At 42.8% G+C, this 20,961-nt stretch overlaps 2 protein-coding genes across 4 annotated transcripts in view; one reads left to right on the forward strand and one right to left on the reverse strand.

Annotated features, from left to right (window-relative positions):
* Positions 1–1,005: 1,005 nt before the first annotated feature.
* LOC119456145 (serine/threonine-protein kinase Chk1-like) lies at positions 1,006–14,745 on the reverse strand. Of its 3 annotated transcripts, XM_037717759.2 has the most exons (15): positions 14,609–14,745; positions 14,201–14,257; positions 13,791–13,859; positions 13,604–13,703; positions 13,389–13,512; positions 13,172–13,236; positions 10,525–10,594; positions 9,572–9,757; positions 8,797–8,901; positions 7,994–8,092; positions 7,835–7,925; positions 3,237–3,423; positions 2,430–2,561; positions 2,098–2,199; positions 1,006–1,352 (listed from the first exon to the last, which is right to left on the reverse strand). In XM_037717759.2, coding segments are annotated over exons 1-15 (1,506 nt in total). In that variant the 5' UTR covers positions 14,611–14,745; the 3' UTR covers positions 1,006–1,235. The 3 variants fall into 3 exon arrangements, with proteins under 3 accessions (XP_037573687.1, XP_049525522.1, XP_037573688.1); XM_049669565.1 differs by lacking the exon at positions 8,797–8,901; XM_037717760.2 differs by lacking the exon at positions 14,201–14,257 and having other exon boundaries at positions 14,609–14,708.
* Positions 14,746–16,771: 2,026 nt separating this feature from the next.
* The window catches only part of LOC119456146 (cholinesterase 1), a 91,336-nt gene continuing 87,146 nt past the window's right edge, over positions 16,772–20,961 (forward strand). The window contains exon 1 of the mRNA XM_049669562.1: positions 16,772–16,947. The gene's annotated coding sequence lies outside the window, so the exon portion shown is untranslated. The remainder of the gene's footprint in view (positions 16,948–20,961) is intronic.

Consider the following 20,961-nt stretch of genomic DNA (forward strand, 5'->3'; position numbering starts at 1 on the left):
GCGCCATCAGAATTGTTGCACGAGCGTTGCTTGCTTATTCATAGAAGATGACGGTGACCCGCACACCATTACAATTGTTGCGCGAGCTTTTGCATACTATATGCAATACACGATGCCGGGTCGGTGTAGTAAGTGAATTACTACTAAACAGAGTCGTCATTGTGTATGATTTCGCTTCGATGACACGTTTTTTGCTCAAGGACGTTGAAGGTCGACTGAACGATGAGACACATAAGACTTTCGTTGCCTTAATAACAGAAGATCGGCCTACGCAAGAGGCCTCGTTTCTACCATAAAGCGCACCTTCATGCATAGCGTTCACTGCTAGCATTTTCTGGTAAACATTACGGTTACATAAGCTGCAGTTGCCGGGAAATCTGAGAAGCAGTCAAGGATCTCTGAATGCTATTGCATTGCACTCTTAAATGCGTAAGCATTTAACGAGAAACCCAACGAGAAAACTGTCCGAGCATCCGTCCATCCTTCGCGTAAGACAATCGCTTTCACATTTGCCAGCTGTGGAAGAAGACGACAACAAATCTGCAAGCAGTGACACGAGTGCATCTCTGTGACTGCGTGACATGTGCAATCAGGAACGTACTAGGCACACATTTAGCAAGCCAGAACTGTGGAGCAGTCGTGGCTTCAGATCGGAACGTCGTCAGCGCACCTGCAGTAGTTTGCTTGCCTTATCAGTTCACGCTGCAGCGTCTTCCGCAGCAGTTCGTGTTGCCGCAGCATTGTTGCATTTACCGTAATGGCGCCCGGACGACCGCAGCCGCTCAGCAGTACTAAGATTACCAGCAGTGTTGACACCATGTCTTTATTATGAAATGGTTACGCATCATTCAGAAAACTCCCTGAAGAGATTCTACTTAATTTTTTTTTTCCTGGGTTTTCTTTAATTCGACCAATTTCGTCAGCCCCGCCAGGATCGAATTCACAAAAGTAGACTACAACACAATATACAATAATACAACACAATAATACAACACAAGCGGTGTATTCGTGATAAAAAGGCACTTTTATTGTCTATAGCATGCCTAAATTCTAGTGACATGTCAAAGCCAAGGCTCATTAGCATAGCACTATACAAGGCTCATTAACATAGCACTATTTACACTACAAATGTACACATTATCAGGTAAGAACGTAGGAATTGTTGGGCAGGCACGATTGGCACATGAGATTCTGTTCATCAGTCTCATGAAGATGGCACTAGACTACGACTTAGGTCAAGGAATGCTGTTAGTGGCCACAGCTATAGGCCAGCTGACAGGGCCTTTGGCAATGTGTTCAGACAGGTGGTTCCTGATGATCACGAAGTGCTTCTTGAACTCCAAGCCGTCACCCTGAAAGACAAGCCCCTTTGTTAATTCAGTGCACTGGTGGATATGCTGCATGTATAGTTCCATGCATCGAATGCGCAGGTAAATAAAGCTTGATATGATTTTCAAGGGAAAACCACTGCTGTTCAATAGAAGCAGCCAATCAAAATGTCCAGGTTCAATATAATCATGTTTAACTGTGTACCTTGTGCCATACTGCCATCAAAAGAGCATATTAAAAGCCTCTGATTCAATTCCAATATCAACTGCCCAATCAATTTATAAGGATGAACAGAGTTCAATTAAAATTTATTCTAACAGCAAGCATACACATGTTTACCTTCCCAATCATATAGGTTACCTTATAATAACAATATGGAAGAACTTGGGAACAAACACACCACAGCTAGCAGTTCAAATTTTAGCACAATCAAGCAAAAAAAGTTCACCAGTCATTGCACAAATGGAATTGCAGAATTATTAAAATGTTACTGAACTTACGGGCAGTCAAAAACAGTTTACACCAAGAGGTGACATATTTTCAATGTTATGTAGTGAATTACATTTTCTCTTTCTGGGTACACAAAACCAAAGGAATGAGAGCACTTAGGATGGAAGTTTTAAAGTTGTGAAAAGAGTAAGGTTCTTGTACTCTTGACAGCTATTACAGACACTATAAAAACACATAAGGATGTGAGATCAGCAGCAAAAAAAAGGGGGGAGTGTCCACAAAAAAGTTTCTACAAAGAGCACATGCTGCTGTACTTACACGAGACAGCCTGAAGTCCACAAGTATCTTTGCACTCATCTCAATCAGGCTTGCTTTAAACACTAGCTGTGCTTTGCGTTTGTCTAGCGTTGTAACAGTGATCTGCAACAAAAAAGAACAAAAAGCATCGGATCTTGCCGCAGGCAATGTCACAGCCAGCTAGCTATAACTATTTCAGCAGAAATCGTGAAGTGCAGCATGAAGTGTGCCACTGTTGTACACAATATATACTTATACCATCAGAACTGTATTACGAAAGGGGGGCTAACATAATGGCTAACATGTCATTAAAACATGACATGAACAGCCACTAAAAGAAAAATTGTGCTTACCTGTCCAGGAGAGTTCGTCTTCCACGAATAACCCAGACGCTCAAAGAGTGATTTGAGCTCCTCAACAGTCTGTTGGGCATCAGTGGTGACAAAGAACCTTGTCATTCGCTTCACTAACCTCTGAAGAGGTGTCTGAAAGAAAAAAAAAGAAAAAAAAAGATATTAACCGCACTAGTCTAAACAATTACCAGTCCTGCACATTTGCCAGGATTGTTCCAATAGTATATGCTACTTAATCTATAGCCAATGAAAAGCCAAAGTGAAAAGTTCCATTGCAGTTGGCCAGAATGTCTGGTCTTGGAAGAGAAAAAAATCTGAGCTGTATTAGTAAATTACCCTCCTACAAAAAAAAGGTCACTCCTACTTTGAAAAGAAATCTAATAAGCCAGAAAAGTCTACAAAAAAAAACAAGAAAAACATGGGTGGCAATGCCGCCTGGGAAGTTCCCACAATCAGCTTGCCGTGACAACAAATTATGATGCCATTTTCTCGGGACTAATCAGTTTTTTTTTTTTTTTAAATCAGTAATCACTAGCTACATTGTACTCTAAAAGAGTCAAAGACTGAGCTTAGCAAGTGTAGAGAGCATTTACTGAACCAAGGTGGCCCCAATATGGCGGGAACAAAATACTTAGAAATCCACAACGTTACACTGACGTGGTGTCACTGAGCAAAATTTCATTTTCTCTTGTAATTAAGTTGTTTATCCAAATCAAAGGAACAATTTACCAGTGTAAACTGATTTGAGTGTTTGTTTAGTTTCTTACACTATACTATTTTGAGGTGCATATTTATTGTCCAGCTCACCTGTGAAGAGCTCTGTGTACCCTGTGTCTGTGTGCTCAGTAGCATGTCATCAAGGTGTGCTGGTTGAGAAAAGCTAACATGTTGCACAACCACATCTGTATCAGAGGCCAGCTCCAGACTTGGCTCAACACCCCTACGCAATGGATCCGGCTGTGAACTTGAGAGCCTGGTGATGGTGTCGTCGTCCCTGGCAGAGAACCACGAAAAAGGGAAAAGTGAGCAATGCATTGGACAATAGAAAAGGGCTGAAACCAGAAAATTTGTGTGAACATTACTAGCAGCATATGTTCACAAGGAATCTGTTCAGTGTAATACAGTAGACTTCCGTTTAATTCGATTCTGACCGAACGGGCCTCCCCGCACACATGCATTTCTATTGTCCCAAACTTATTTCAATCCTAGAATTGGCCTCCGCCAGATAACCAGTCAGCACACACGACCAGTCACGTGAGTTTGACCAGTCACGTGCGCTTGACCAGCCAGCACGCACGCACCTGACCCCTATGGTGAACCCAATACCAACCCCTTTAGTGGCAACGTGTTTCTCAGCGAAGCTGAGGGGACAGTCAATGCATTGAACACATGTCAATTCCCGTCGAAAACAGCTATTTTCGGCCTGCTTTAGGAAGATTTTATCGCAATAACCATAGTTCACATCTGATTACTGTATTTACCCAATTTTAACCCCTTTTTTTTTTTTGCAGGAATACTGAGACAGACATTGCCTTCACGACGCAATCGGATTCGAAACCAAAATCACCTTCGTGTGCTTTACCGCATAACACAGAACTATTGAGTCGAAGCTGACCTTAGAAAACCGGCCGCCATTGTGCTACATATTAGAACCTTGCCCATTTTACAGTGAAGCTGTGAGCCTCTCGTTGGTTGGCATTTTTCGTGGCGTCGTACGAGGGCAAAAAATGTGGGCCGATCCTGGAAGGAGTGCACTACTGGGCCGACCCACAGCGGAGGTGAAACAGGCTTGAATCATTCAGCAAAGTGAAGCGAGAAGTGCATACGTTCTTTGGAATCACACATACAACATACAGAACAGCATTTGTTTCAATAAAGAGGAAGGACAAAACAAGCATCCGAACCACATAATTGATGATAAGGCGCTCCTGATAAGAATGCGAATCACGTAGCACTCCCCGCATACGTTTCCAGGTAAAGATTAGTGTTGCACAAGCTGCTGCTTGCAACGTCACTAGCCTTTCGTATATAAAAGAACCAGCCTAGCAACAGATTTCATTGTTGCAGCACCGCTATGGGTAGGCAACGCTCAATTAGGACTCCCGAGGAACTGCGTGAATACGAGGAGCAGCAATACGACTAGCAGTAGCGTGCTGTCAAAATTACGATTACTCCCGTTACTCTAAATTACCATTACTACCATTACTCTAAAGCATTAAAGCATTGTACACCGCCTCAGCATTTGTAATTGTGGCTTTCAACAGCTTCACCGGACATCCACTTTAGCAGGGCTGGGATGGCGAGTCAATTTTTTTTCTTGCTGAAAAAGCGGGTGAGCATTACATTTTTTTCTGTTTAGTAGCTTCAATGTGATTTCTCCATTAGTTTTCAACTCTGGACACATGGAAATTAGGCGCACAATTGATTCGAACGAGTGTTAGCATCGGGCAAACTGCGAAATGAATCAGTGGTGTTTCGTCATTTTTTTCTGCATTTTGTTTAATTCGATTAATTTTGTCAGTCTGGTCAGGGTCGAATTAAGAGTCGGCTGAAGTACCGACTACCAAGTGAGTCCTTAAAGGAAAAAGGATATGGAGAGGTTGGCATTTTTAAAAATACACCAGTTACGCTATTGTTGCAAAGTAGGAGACTAGGTCACAACGAAAAGAGAAATTCAGTGCACAGGAGATAAAATGCCCATTTGGGGGTTCTTGAGAAGTTCAGATATTCTGCAGCTCAATTTCTGCGGTGCAGGCATAGTGAGACACTCAAAACGAATGCCAAAGTGCATACGTGTTTTGTCCGACTAATGTGCACGAATTAGATAAGTTTGAGAGGTCCTGAAATGCTGGTCTGATCGACTTCTGAAGCGTAAATACAACCGCACTTGCATAGACAAAGATGCACGTAAGCGGGGTTGCAACGGCGCTTGCGCATGTGTGCTGTGTCGTCGGCTGCGCTGCTACTTCCGATTGCTGCTGTCTGCACCAAGTCGGCACCAACAGTAAAGGGTGCAGCAAAATTGTGAACCAGCCCTGCACCTTTAGAAATTAATGGCGCGGTTGAGAGGGTGCCGCTGCTGCACCAGTGAAATTAATGACAGGGTGCAGCACCTCATAAACTAGTTCAGGTGATGCAGGCAAATCAAACATACCTAAATTGAACTCCATAGCTAAACAAGAGATGCTAAGAATAAAATCTGCAAAGATATAAGCCAAAGTATTGTGTTCTATTGACTGTTTGTATGTCTGCACCTAATGCCACCCAAGTAATAAAGAACATATACTGCCTGCTAACCTGGCAGTATATACAGTAGAACCCCGCTGTTACGTCGTTTCTGGCCGGTCCCGGCACAGCTTCCATAGAACCCAATGCATTGGTAACCCCGCTGTTACGTCGCAACTGTGGGACCGTTCCCGCATCATACATTGCGAACTGCCACCCCGTGCCGGCCTGAGTGGTCATTGTGACTTTTCATGTCGCTTGGCTTGGTTGCTTGACGGTGGCATTGGCCGCCCAAAGTGCCGGGGACGACACTTATGACGTATTTTCGGTTTCCGTCAGCAAAAGTATGGCCCTTGAGATCCGTATTTGCTATCTAAAGATGGTGTCTATGACGCGTTGTGGCCCTAAAATTGGCTTTGGCTCATAGATGTTCCGTATAAAGTCCAAGGGCGATAACGCCGTCGCCGCATGCCGTATGCTGTATGTGCGAGTGCAAGCGTGCGAGGGGAGCCAACGACTGCGTCTAAATCTTGCGTGCAAAAGAAAGAAAAGCAGGGAGGAAGCGTGCGCCTTCTTCTGTTGTGCTCGAGGCACCGGCGAGGGACCGAGGGGGGAGGGATAGCAGGAAGCGTTGTGCCCACTGTAGTTGTGCTCTGGCATTAAGGCCGTATCTTGAAAGCAATCTACGTTGGGGCAGAGTATACGCAGTGTAGGTGCATCAGCGGCTCGTAGCTTTGGGCGTGCTGTGTGTTCTTGGTGCTCAGTTTGCGTTGAAGCAATAGACAACAGCACCAGACAACAGCAGCAGCGGCGTCTAAATTCCTCACGCCAGCGTTTGACAGCGCGTGTTGCGCTCATCGAGTGTGATGTGTTCATGTTGGCCTGTGGGCGCTGACACCATGTTTGTTAATATTGTTAATAAGCAATTGTTTACAAGTTTATACGGACGATAAAACTACTATTCTTACTTTGTATAGCTGTGTACTAATTTGCTATCGTAATCGATACTTCGGCTGTCGGGCGAAACTACGACTTTTTTTCACATGTAAGAATTAAAATAATATTGTGTGCAGTTCAACACTACTCCCCATTTCTCAATTTTTCCTGTTTCCCGGCTCTTACGGGTTTTTTTTACGGTCCCGTGAAAAACCTATCAGCGGGGTTCTACTGTAATGCAGAAAGTGCTACCAACAGCTTTTGCCACAACTTGGCAGCAGATGTCACAAGTCAATGTTTTTATGTATTGAAGGCCACAAGCATGTCGTTAGAGTTGAAACACAGTATTATGTGCAAGACTGTCCACCATGATCACAAACACTTGCAATTTGCAGCCCTTCTATTATTTCACCGAGTGCAAAGGAGGGCCACTTCTGAACCTAACTATTCAATGTACAGGCTCATCCACTTTTAGGGAATAAATTTCTTAGTATTCCAAGCTTAAGTTTGGCATGTAATCCGGCAGACTAATTTTGTAATAAATATCTGCATTAGGCATGGCATAAGGTGCATTTACTCCACGAAATCAAAGAAGTGCTGCAAGTACACTAGCTTAAATACAATAAGGTGATTCCCTTAAGAATGGATCACCCTGTATTTCAATAGTGCCCCTCAGCCGTTCTTGCAATAAGAAGTTACTTGAGACACCCCTCCACTTCAAAGACAATGCTGAAAGCGCCTGGTTGTGAAATGATCAATGGTCGACAAAAGATGTCAATAAAGCCAACATCTCAACAAGTGGACTTGTCATCGTGCCGTTGTCCTCCTGGCAAAGACAAGTCCACTTGTCAAAACATTGGTTCCAGCAACATCCTTTGTTCAACCACTGTATACCGTCTCCATCGTCCTGTGATCATCTGTCTTGTTCAGTGATGAAATTATAACACAGGTATCACTGAAGAGCTTAATAGAGTGCAGTGACTACTTCATTTGACAGTTGGCGCTGTTGCATGCTCACCGGAGCACAGAAAGGGCCTCAAGCCAATCATGTCTGAACAAGAGATTAAATATCCAAGCCATGAGCAGTGCTATCACAACTTAAGTAGCTGAAAAGTCATGCTTCTACCACAGAAGGAGTGTTGCTTTATGGAACGGGTGTGAAACCCACCAAGTAGAAGTTATAAAATTGACAATGCCTCACAAACAGAACCAGCACAAAATAAAGGATATAAAACGACAATTACCTGCTTGCATCAGCCGCCTGACCAATGTCAAAGCAGCTATTCTTGCGTGCGAACGAATCCACATTGGTGCCCAGCCACTTGGTACTGGCATCTGAAAGTCACAAAATGTAATTCAGAAACATGTTAAGCATGGCAAAAGTTGCTTCCAAGAACACTCACTTTTCGACTTGAGAAGTTTCTTCATCCACTGGTGGTTTTTGATTTGCTCTATTGTGTACCTTTTTGCTGGGTTTGGCATGAGTATTTTTCGAAGTAGTGCTGCAAAATGTTGCAACCAGGGCAAACCACATCAATGAGCTGTTACCCAAGAATGCTATAAAACTCAGCAATGCTTTGAAACAACTTGTGCACACTACAAAGATATAGTATCGGGAAGAACATGCTGCAAGAAATGAAAGGTTTTGTGTTCTGACGCCGTACAAGAAATCAAAAGCAATATGCCTAGTTATTGCAGCTTCTTTTACTAATCCAGAATGTAACAGTTCGACACGCATCAGCGTCGCTGTAACGATTCGCACTACACCTCAGATTACGTAGATGTTTACAGTCGAGTGTCAAATTTTTTAATTCGTATGGTGCATTTTCCCCAATTCGCATATTCTTTCCTTGCGTTTTTTTTTACAACGTATGAACGAGGGTCTACTGTACTATGAAATAAAGGACCTATTATTATCATCATAAGAAGGGTGGCATTTCTAGACGCCAGAATCCATTCATGGCAGCTGTCACACACAAACGAGTGTTCCTCGTATCTAGGGCATGTCAGTGTCTGAGACACAGTCAGCATTAATCGGGTAAAAATCGTGAAGCTGTTAAGCACCAGAAAAACACTCTTTAGAGTTTCAAATTCAGAACCTCGCTACTAAAGTGCAATAGACCTGTAACACTTTTAACAGAGCTGAACGCCATTAGCTGCCAATAGCACGAGATAGTCATGTTGACTTATTGTACAAATCACTCACAAAGAACTGCATTGTCCAGTTTTGACCATGGTGGCACAGTAATCTTGCAATCCTTCCAATCTTTATACTCTGGGCAACATGCAGAAGGCTTGTCCCAAGGCAGTTCTATAATGTCAACATGATAAAGCATCAAACAGTCATAATGAGTTGGTGACCAGCAAAAAAGTATGTTCCCTCCATAGTAAAGCCATGTCATTAAATGTTTGCAACACCAAGCACAGACCACGCCAGAATAGTGATGTTTTATATATAAAGCCTCAGTCAGAGACCAATAAATGCAATAAAGTTACCAGAACTCTGTTCATCCTAGTAGCTTTGTAAAAGCACAGATAAACAAAGTACAGCCACTGATGTGCAACTCTGACACATTTGAGTAAGCGGGGGGAAAAAAAAGTAAACATAGGACAGAGTAGGTAATGCCACTTTGAAAATGTAGTGCCAGCTCCAATGATAACAAATACTGTTTATAACTTAATCAACCACCAACAATGAACAATTACAAGTTTTTTTCTGAGTGACATAAAATGCAAGATGCCTGGTGCCCTCTCTGTCAGAGCCTTGACTCAGAGCAGAGCATTACCTCGGAGATTACTGGCACAAGAAACACTGTTGCTGGCACTTTCAATTACCAGCATATGAAAAATATTGCAGGTTTTCTATAAGTGTAGTCCAAAACCATAGATTGATTCAATGATTACTTTTGTGTCACCCTTTATATTGATCAGCGCTCCGTTGTAAATATGACTAGGATAAAGCGGTACAACGAGGCACTCACCTCCACCGAGCAGTGCGACTAGGATGACCCCACAGCTCCAGATGTCGGCAGGCTCTGCACGATACTGCTTGACAAGCACTTCGGGCGCAATGTATGGCAACGTACCGCACCTCTTTACAAGTAATCTTTCTTCTCCCCGAAACCTGAACACTGTCGCCAGGCCAAAGTCTGAGATCTTGATGTTGTCTACGAGAAATGGAGCAATTTTCCAGTTTAGTTGTGTATTCAGTGCACTATTAGAGTTGTGAGCAAGTTTCCAGTGAGAAAGTGATTGTGCACTAACGACCAATGGTGCACTAACGTTTAAGCTGGACCTGCACAGCTTCTTTTATTTAAAAATGGTGGCCATGTGCACACCCTGAGCAAAACAGCAGTGACAAAAGTGAATCTAAAGTCATTTTTGTTTTTATTACATTCAGAAGCAAGAGTGAATAGTGTGTAACTCTTATGAACAGCAAAATGTCTGTACATCCCAGTGTTCGAAGTTTAACAAGCAATGCTTTGAATGAACTACATATTCAGCCAAGGGATCACTGAAGTACCCCCTTCCTCCCCCTTTATTATTCTGGCAAGTTTGCTGAATGTGTATAACAGGTATAACAGCAAAATTGCCCCACTGTCACCTCCACACAAATGGTGGATAAAGAGATTAAATATTTGTGCACGATATGAAAAGAAATATACCAACACTATAACTGCATGCAGTTTCTTACCCAAATTGCATATTAATGGAACCACCAGTTGGCAATGCTCTCTCGCCTCATTTTATCATGTCGCTAAAACTGGGACACCTTCTGATCACCGAGTTGTCATCACGACCTTTGGGTGTGGTGGTTGCATAATCTTGAAGTTTTTATAATTTATCACTCCACACACTGTATAACAATTTTGGTGCTTTCTATTTAATTTGATAAAATCTTTCAGAAGCAAGGGCAAACAATAAGAACATTCACCATTGGCATCTAATAGGATGTTCTCAGGCTTCAGATCCCGATGTGCCACACCTTTTGAATGCAGGTACTCCTGTAAAAAAAGCAAAGTGGTCAGTTAAATATCTTGACAATATAAAAAGCTTTGCCACAAGTCTACATCTAATGCTTTATAGGTAAAGTTGCGTCACAAGGTTTTACAAATTTCACACACAATCAGACAATTTCTGCACTTTGGCATACCAAGCCAGTTCTATTTTTTACTGTATGCACATGACCATCGAGCATACATCAAAATCAAGTAAATACAATCGTACTGGCACGATTCAATAGCACACAGACTTCAGGTACAGAAACAGAACTACACCACCGGCACGATACATATATGCTGTAGGTCCAGCTGGTCTTCACTGTCAAACTAGCATAAGAGTTATAGGGCTTAACAACCAAAGCCAACACATTAGTGATGAGGGTGCTGTAGTGGAAGACTCTGGATTAATTTTGACCTCCCAGGGCTTTTTAAAGTGCACTTAAATCCATGTACTGAGGTGAGCAGCCTTGTCTAGAATGCGGGAACGGCAGCTTCTGGGGCTCTCCAGAGCCAGCCAGCGACATCTAACGCTAGCTGCTGGGTTTGACATCTAACGGTAGGTGCTGGGCACGTTTGGGCCCAACAACTACCGTTAGACGTCGCCGGCTGGCTCCAGAGAACCCCGGAAGCCGCCATTCCCGCGTTCTAGACAAGGCTGCTCACCTCTGTATATGAGTGTTTTGGTTCAATTCTCGAACCAAGAAACAGCTAAGAATCAAACCCATAACCTTGTGCTCAGCAGTAAAATGCTGTGGAGGCGGAACCACCACAAAGCTCAACCTAAAGAGACAAACAAGACAAAATGAGAAAGCCACGTGAACAGCCCTAATGGCTAGCACTGTTCAATGCCTACTTGCATTGCTTTTGAGCCTTGCAAATTTAATATTACCAAACATTGATGTTTAAACCGAACACAGCCCATTGTTCCGACTGTGGCCTTGCTCTCTCAATGGTAGTGTGTTTCGTTACGCTTTTATACTCCAAACTAACACAAAGCTGCAACTCAACTTGCGCTAACTAAGGCACACTGCACTAATAGCAACAAAGAATTCCTATGCATCATTTTCTTTAAACGTGATAGCACCTTTACCACAAAGATGGGTTCTGTGTACCTTATTGTAAGCAGTACTGCAGTAAAGAAGATCCCAAAGGGGCAATATGAGGGCAATAAGGTCCAAAAGCAATTGTAATGCAAGCAGCAAACATGCAAGTTCCTTTTGTGAGAAACGTGGATATATCACAATGAACTTTAAAGGGCACACTAACTGTGCCACACACATACGACTAAAGCCAGTTTAGAGAAAGAAAAATTACATAAGACATAGCACCAAAGCGGAATTGCAGTGCTACCATTAACAGTGTAATCTGTTCTGCCACCTAGCTTTGAGTAGTTCACAGGGTTACCATAGTAACAAGACAATTGTAGCAGTGAGTCATAGCATCATAGCAGACAAGAAGGGCTTGCCACTGCAGCACCTCAGAAAGTATGGACAGGTAGCAAATGCCAAGATGCATAGGCAATGCCACAATACGAAATCATCAATAGTAGGTGCTCCCAAAAATTTCCATAGTCTGACTACAGACATCAATAGGACACTGTAGAGAAACATCGTCGGCTCATATTCATATATTAGTCGTCCGAAGCTATGGTTATATTTCTTTGAAAGAAAAAGGTCATTGGGAAAATATTGGTAAAATCGATCATTTTCAAATTTTAAGCCTAGCTACAGCAATAACGACCGTGTTATATATTTCAGTATATTTTGCAATGTTTCGGCCTTTAATGCAGAAGCGTTTAAAAAACTTGTGAGGTTGAGCCTTTGGCTGCCTTCACATAAAATAATTTTTAAATGACAAGAAACAAGTTGGCACTGAGCAGATGCTACCAATATGTATGATAATAGGGGTTGCTGGTGCAAACTTGGTGCCCTTTCTGGCTGGCCAAGCATACTCATGAAAAGACCAGCCTATTCACAATTCCATAAGTGTAATCTATCAATCCAGGGTAAATTATTACTTATTCCTGAAGTACCTAAACAGAATTGCACAGAAAGTAGCACTAGTGGGGGGTACAGCTATGTGGTACTATCATCTCAAAGAGAAACGAAGAATAATTATGTGCATTCCATAGTTTCCCTTCACAAAAAGCACTCATGCCAGGTCCAAAGGCAGGGTGTAGTAATGCAATACTCTCTTGCACGGCAATGGAATTAAAATTGAACCTTTGTCTACGAGTATACAAATGCAGTCGTCTCAACATGTTCTTCCAGCTGCAACACCAAAACATGCCCCGAAATCTCTAGGGTTCAGCATGAGAAACTCTACAAGTAGCTGAGCATCAGGCTAGGGGAGACCGCTTACCCATTAAAAAACTGGTGGGTTCCCGGTGGTACCTGGATTCGAACAGAGTACCTCCCGCATTATGTTTATAGACATTGAAACGCAAAGCACCACGTCAAAGTTAAAATGTCAGCACACATAAGAGCTGTCTAACCATCAGGCTTTATCCACCTCTACACTGCATATTCCTGTGTTACAGTTTAGAAAAATGTTTAGGATAATACTAGAAAGGCATCTTACCACTCCAGACATTATTTGCTTGAAATACTTTTGCGCAACTCCTTGGTCCACGCCACAATCAGGCTCTGCGTGTGACAACAAAATAGTCAGCAATAGTCATTGAGAAGGAGCAACAGGGAACTCAACTGAATAATTTTGGAATTGATGTTTGTGTGCATGTAGCACATGTAAGGAAAATCATGTCTCAAGAAGTTCATTGCGATTCCGATGCACTCACCTATCCTGTCAAACAGCTCGCCACCAGATGCATATTCAAGAAAAATATATTGATGACTCCCATCCTTCCTGTGACCATAATATTTAATTATGTTATCATGGTTAAGCATTCGATGAACACATATCTGCAAAACAATTGACAAATTTATAGCAGACAAATTGTAACAAGAGTTGAAAGCATACAAACATTACTAATCCCCCCAGTGGCCCTCTTACCTCTTTTCTAAAGTTCTCAGCTGCTTCAGCGTGGTCACTATTATTCAACACTTTGACTGCAACTGCTTCTTGCGTTGCTCTGTTAACCAGAAGCTTGACTCTGAAACCAGGCGCAAACAGCTGTTATAGTACTTGCACAACGTACACTATTGGCTGGGAAGAAACTGCATATACTGTTGATACTTACTCCCCATATGCTCCTTCCCCCAGCACTTGCGTTAAATCCCAGCCTTCCACAAACTCGTGCTTCATGGTGCTGAAAGAGAGCGTCGCAAAGTCGCGTCAATGGCAATAAGAGGACGATTACCAGAAAACGACCCCAACAATAGCACGCTGCCATACGCGCTGATACTGCTTTCGTCGCACAGTGCACGAAACTACCGTTCGGAAGCACAAAACACTCCAGTGAAAGCAAATAAGTACGGAGAACGTTACTCCTCGCCAAAGCCGTGGAATGCATGCCACAAAACTTGCAAGCGACAACCGGTGACACAGGGGCAAGTAAGAGGGGGGAAGGTACAAACAAGGAGAAACAAAAGTGTCAACGAGTAGGGTAAGTCTAAAGCAGTGTTATAAAAACGAAAGTGTCAAGCCCACCTTGAGGCAGTGGACGCAGGACATGCTGCCATGGACCGTGTACCGGGAGTAAGGCCCCTGTCAAGACGAGTGCAAGGCTATGTTTGCTCAGAAATAGGCCTTAAAACCTGTTTGGACGTGATTTGCCGCTTTTGACAGCGAGCCCAAATGAGCCACTGTTAACTTCAAAAATTACTAACGAGCACCACCTACATGCCTAAATGTGTAACGCTATCGGCTAAAGAAAAGCAACGCGGAACAGACAAAAAAATTGGCCAATGAACCTAACAACGCTGCCGACCAGCGAACACTAGCCATCGACATTTCAAGACAACGGCAACGGGCGCAAGCGTAGCTCGATATCGGCGCGCAGTCACAGCAGATAAGCTTATCTTTACGATCAAGCTTTCAAAAAAAAAAGCAACTAACATGGTTCCTTGTTCCGAGTCATGGAATCCGTCCCACGAACGTAATTCAGATCTTTCGTTTCATTGGAAAATCATGACAGATATTGCGGCAAGGTTGCGGCACATGGACAGAGAAAAGCGCGCGAAATGTGTCGATGGAAATGCGACTTACTGTTCGAATGTAGTGTCTGTTCTCAATCTCTGCACAATAAAACTATTTAAAAAATTTAGATATGAAAGAGATATGCTTGTGTGGCAGAATTTATTTAGGCGTAAATAGATTTAGCTTTCATTAGCTCGTAGTACACCATTCCATTTTTGGTTTTGTTTTCGATCAGCGCTGGTTTCAAACGAAGTGTTGGCCCTTCCGTTATGTAAGCGTTATCTTCAGCGTGCGATTCAAAATTCCGACGTGCTGGGAATTCCACACCTCTGACAATCCATAAAAAACTGGTTTAACTGCGTGTGTTCCCGCCGCGACTCCGATCAGGCTGCGTTTGCCAAACTTGTCTGTCAGGTTTGAGCGTTTTAAACTCTACTTTCCGCGTCACCACATAGCAAGCGTAATAAACAAAGTCAACGAGATAATGACCTATTCTTGGCTCGTCATTGAATTTCGTTACTAACATAATGAAAATTTTGGCCCAGGAAAATGTTTCTTTATCTGTTTCCATTTTTTTTTTTTGTCCTACGCCACTTAAAAATTGCCCTACGCCACTTTATATATATATATATATATATATATATATATATATATATATATATATATATATATATATATATATTTGGTCTATACCTACAGGAATGGCACAAGTCGAGTACGAGGAGATGAGAATTTTCGAGAATTCGTTTCTCGACGGTATGATCGACATCGTAGACATAATAGTCCAATGGAATTGTTCCGCTCACAAACACACAAAAACAAAAATACGGTTATGGCGCAAAACCTGTTCTGATGAATGGAGATGTTGATTAACCGGACCACCTAGTGACGCATTTGCAAATGAATCTGCAGTTTTGTAAAGCCGTTGTGCTCAGGCATCCGAACCAGTGCTTAAAGTAAGGGGGGGGGGGGGGGGGCTCGGGGGCGCCCCCCCCCCCTTCCATTCCCCCCCGCGGCAGGTTAACTGTCGCGACAAGCGCTGGAAGTGATTTTATTACATGTAGTGCCTTGCGCGGGGCAATTCTCACTCACATTTTGATTAATGACTTATCGCGATTAGTCGGTTGATAATATTGTATATCAACCGAGATCGCAGGGAGAGGCCTTCGTCCTGCAGTGGAATATAGGCTGATGATGATGATGATGACATATCGTATAAGAAGTTCCATATATATATATATATATATATATATATATATATATATATATGAGCGTGCGTGAGTGTGCGCGTGCTAGCGCTATACTGGTCGCCGCCCTATGAGGCCCCCCCTCCACTGACGGGAGACTTTAAGCCCTGATCCGAACCAATCGGATATATCAATTAAGTGGTGATCAGTATCATAATGAGTTGAACGCTCGCATAACATTCGATTCACCAGAAGCAGTGAAGGAGGTATACACAAGCTAGAAATTAGTGACGACCACTGCAGAATCTGCTGATGGGTTTAACAATCCTGCACGAAGGACTCTCTCGGCACACTGTAGCTTTTATAAAGCTATGTGTATGCGTTTATTTTATTGTATGTGAATAGTTATTGGCTGATTGACAAGCTTTTATTGAGATGAGGACGGCTAGACGGTCAAGTTATTCGAAAGGGGAGAAAAAGAATTACATTCGGTGGTCGGGCGCCGGTGGTTCGAGCGCGAAACTATAGAGATAGCAGCGTGACCTTGGCGCGAGTGACATTTCGAGGTACTATCAAATTCCTCAAGTATTTGATATCAGAGGCTGGAAATTATACTCGCGGACAACTTTCTGTGGCTATGAAGGGAAAGCTATGGGCGCTTGGCTGCAGCACATGTGTTACCACGCCAAGTAGTCCGGCAGCGTTTAGCAGTGCTTTTGGTTGCTCGGAACCATGGAGGTATGCTCGGAACAGACGCTGTATCGACGCAGCTTCCACGTGCGACGGTTTCGCGTTTGCCTAGACGCGGAAGGGATAAAATAAGTAAACTTTTACACTCAGTGGTGTGTTCTGTTATTTAATTGTTGCTGGTAAGGACCTCAGCCTAAACTAACGTGGATTAGAGCGTGGGACTCTTTTCAAGAGCGCTCTCACTTGTGCGTGCTTTGCCTCCGTATAGCCTTCCCTTCATAGCCGCAGAAGGTTGATCGCGAGTTCAGCTGCAGAGATGGTGGCAGCCGACGCACTCCCACAATAGGGGGTGAATCGTTCGGTGTGGCGCTAGTGCTGCAGGTGGAACATATCGGTGGCAAGGCTAATCCACGTCCTCGGTGCAGTTGTGGTCTGGCAGTGCTCTATACCTCTAACGTTCATCCTCCATTTGGCGAGTCTTGTGTATGAGCACCTGCGCGCCTCGGGGTATCCCCGCGTATAGAAATGCAGAATTCACAGAGCTGTACTCATGCAGTCGGCGTATGTCTGCCTGGCGGGCCGCAAGCCTGCTGTTCAGAGGGTTTGGGGCCTGATGACGCGAGGAGGACTGAGACGTCCGGGTTGGTGCGGATGGCAACATATTTAGTTTGTGTGAGGGACACCGATGAAGTACGGTATTGGACATCGGGTATTTGTTGTTGTTGTTGTTGTTGCCTCAAAACATGGCTCGTACCCACGAGGGGGATTGGCCAACTGGATAAAATAAAACATGCACCTAACAACGAACAAAATGGCAAAGGTGAATAATCAAAATGAAGATTTTGGTAACTCCTTAACACAGATTTTAAGATGTCCTATACTGAAATTAACTTAATAAAAATTAAGAGAAAACTAACTACAAAAATAACAAGGTAACATGTCCCACGGTCGGTGCCCTAGCAGCGTAACCTTCCGGATGCTTCAATAAATTTGTGAACAGCAATGATCATAGAGCCCTGACTTGTGCCTAATTGACAGGCCCCAAAAGACAAAATGTTTGGCGTTGTAAGTGACAAACCCAGATTACTGCTTGGAAATAACAGAAACATTCTACGGAGGGAGGAGAAGCGGTGGCAAGAAAGAAAGAAATGGTCAATAGTCTCCGGTTGATTACAAAACGAGCAGAGATCAGTGATTGATAAACCGGATCTATGAAGATAAAAATTTAGGCGGGGAACTCTGCAGCGAAAAGTTGACAGCGTCACCTCACATTGGCGTGAAAGGCACTTGCTCGTGTTCCACCGAAATTTTAAATGTTGAAAATCGTCTGAAGAAAGTATGGACGAGTCATGGCAACTCAGCAATAAAGGCGTTTAAATCTAGCTCCTGTTATAAAAGAGAAATCAGGAAGAATATTTATGACCGGACCATTTAGTGATGTCGAAGCGAGCGAGTCAGCTGATTCATTTAAAAAGATTCCACTATGTCCGGGGACCCAGACAAAGCGGACTTCGGATAAATTTTCTGGGGCAAGAGTCGAAAATATACTCAGTAGGTGTGACTGATTATTGGAAGTTAAATGTGTACAGACCGAAAGCGCATCTGTAACAACTATTACCTTAGAATTATGTGGACCCAATTTTCGGATGGCAAGAATAACTGCCAGAAATTCTGCAAGAAATATTGGAGTGTAATCAGCGAGACGGAGAGCAAAAGACCAGTTGAGTTGATTCGAAAAGATGCCAACACCAGCCTTCTCTAAATTTGTGATGCGTCCGTAGAAATAACCAAATGAGACGGAAATTGACTAAGATGGTCTTGAAGGAGACCTTCAAGTATGCGCGCAGGAAGAAGTTTTGCGTGTTTTGGAAAATATCATCAAAAGTTAGTTTTATCTTGAATGAATTAGATTTTGGAGAAATCAGGCGCGGAAGGCTAACTTGAAGTTTAGATACAGCGATTGAACAAAACTAACTTGTGGCTGTCGGTAACGCCGCCATCCTGTTCTGAAAAATGATTCTGGTGAATTGATGAAAACGGGTTGCAAATTGGAAAGGGGTGTATCATAAAGCTTCAGGAAAGTCAGGACAGTAAGTTGCTTAAATCTGGAATCAAGCGGAATAATTCCAGACTCCAGATAAAGAACATTATTAGCCACAAAACTTGGCAGCCCGAGGCAGAGGACGCAACGCTTGCCTTTCCAGTAGAATTAAAGGTCTTAGCTTGTATGCTGCACATCCTGAAAAAGAACACAACCAAATTCTAGGATGGGGCGGACGTAAAGCTTATAAATCATCAGCAACGTAGATCTACGCATCCCTGTGTTTTTATTGCTGAACCGGCGCAACAATGCCATTGCACGTTCTCCTTTATTAGCATTTGCTTCTATTTGCTGCTGCCAGTTTAGCTTACCATCATAGGTTATCCCTAAGTACTTCAAAGTTGGAACTTGCGTAATCGGCTGATTACGATAATGAAGAGAAATAGAGACAGGATTTGACAATGGAAACACCAGTAGAGCGCATTTCTTTACGTTAAGCGAAAAAGACAGGCCGTCCAGCCAGGACTCGAGTTCAGACAAATAAGATTGCAAAATTTGGTATAACGTATTAATATCCCTTGCTGATGAGAAAAATGCAATGTCATCAGCATAGAGATAGAGTTGTACATCCTGATGGATTGGCACAGAAGATAACAAAATATTGAACAAAAGTGGCGAAAGAACTGATCCCTGTGGTACGCCTCTCGTCTGATTATACGTATCCGATGTCACCCCATCCTTGAAACAAAAAAATTCTCTATCTAAAAGGAACTCTTGTATCCAGGCTACTAAATAGTCTGAAACAGAACAGCTAACTAAGCGAGAAATTAAAATTGCATGTTCGACACTGTCATATGCTTTTGCAATATCTAAAGTTACCAATGCCGATATATCTCCTGATTGTCCTGCGAGTCGAATGCGGCTTTCTAATCAACGTGAGCAGACCAAATGGAACAATGAGGCCTAAATCCTATTTGGCTCGAGCACAGAATACCACGAGAAGAAGTAAATTCAAGGAGCCGGACATGAATTACTTTTTCTACAATTTTGACTAGATTCGATGTAAGTGCAATTGGCCGAATGTTGTCCAAGATATATCCGAGGTTTCTTTTTTAAGCAAAAGCACAATTTTTGCAATTTTCCAAGAGGTCGGAATCCATGTATATTGTAGTGAACAGTTAACTATATTTAAGAGCTCATCTGGGAAAGAGTCAAACAATAATTTAATCATAGTAATGGTGATACGGTCCGGTCCAGGAGCCGATTGATGGGCAGATAAGATGACATCGGATAATTCTGTCATGGTAACTTCTACAAATTCAGATGTAGAAATTTTGAACCTCCTCGGTCTGGGACACAGCGAAGAAAAGCGTGCTTCAAGCCCTTTCGCGATATTATTTAGTGAATCCGCCGCTTCCTTGGGGGATAGAACAGCGGAAAATGACCATACGGACTGTTGAACATCTTTTTTGTTGCGTAAGAACCTGAAAAGTGCCGATCTTCTTTCTCGTTTTGACAAAGACGTATGTATTGCATTTTTTTGTTCATCTTTAGCTTTCGCCACAGTTCGTTTAAATAGAGCTGCCATAGAATTTATAGTCCATCCAATTTTTCGGTGAATGATTATGTTGGAGACTTTTCCACGCTGCTTTTCTTCGCCTATAATCCCGTGTGCAAGCATCGTTCCACCATGATGACTTCGACGGCGAGCTGCAAGACCTAACCGTAAACTCAGCAGGCTGAATAGAAGAGTTTAAAAGCGATACGACAGAGTCAGCCCTCCGTTGTTCATCATAAGTACTCAACGCTGATAAGCCTGCATTTATAGTTGAGTTATAGTTGTATAATTAATGAGTCGTCTTTGTCGTATAATAGGAGCCTGACGTGAAGCATAATTTCAAAAGTGATGGGTAAGTGATCGCTACTTGTTCCATTGTCAAAGGTGTCCCAAGATGAAATAGACATGTTAGCAGAGGAGAAAGTCAGATCTAATGCAGAAGAGAATCGTCCACGTAGAAAGGTAATTTGTCCTGAATTGTGACATTGAAAATTGTTGTCATGCACCCAATTCCACAACCTCTTTCCACAACTATCCGTTTTAATTCCCCAGGAAGTATGATGCGAATTAAAATCTCCTGCCAGGAGCGTTGCATTTGAACAGTTTCGGAACAGTGAGTCCAGGTGATCAGTGTTCTGACTCCGTCGGGAAGTACGTATTAACCACTGTAAACACAGAGCAACCTGGCAGCAAAAAATCTAATCCTAAAATTCGCAGTCTGAACACACATGTTCAAAAGTTACAGTTACCTTATGATACATTTTTGTGGAAACTAGTAATTAGCAGCCCACCGCCC

The sequence above is a fragment of the Dermacentor silvarum genome, chromosome 6, assembly GCF_013339745.2.
Source record: "Dermacentor silvarum isolate Dsil-2018 chromosome 6, BIME_Dsil_1.4, whole genome shotgun sequence".
NCBI classification, from domain to species: Eukaryota; Metazoa; Arthropoda; class Arachnida; order Ixodida; family Ixodidae; genus Dermacentor; species Dermacentor silvarum.

Coding starts and splice junctions, on each gene's coding strand:
- LOC119456145 (XM_037717759.2), bottom strand. Junction 10,595..13,171: donor AGCAAATAATGTCTGGAGTG/GTAAGATGCCTT, acceptor CTTTTTTTACAG/GAGTACCTGCATTCAAAAGG. Junction 2,562..3,236: donor GTACACAGAGCTCTTCACAG/GTGAGCTGGACA, acceptor TTTTTCTTTCAG/ACACCTCTTCAGAGGTTAGT.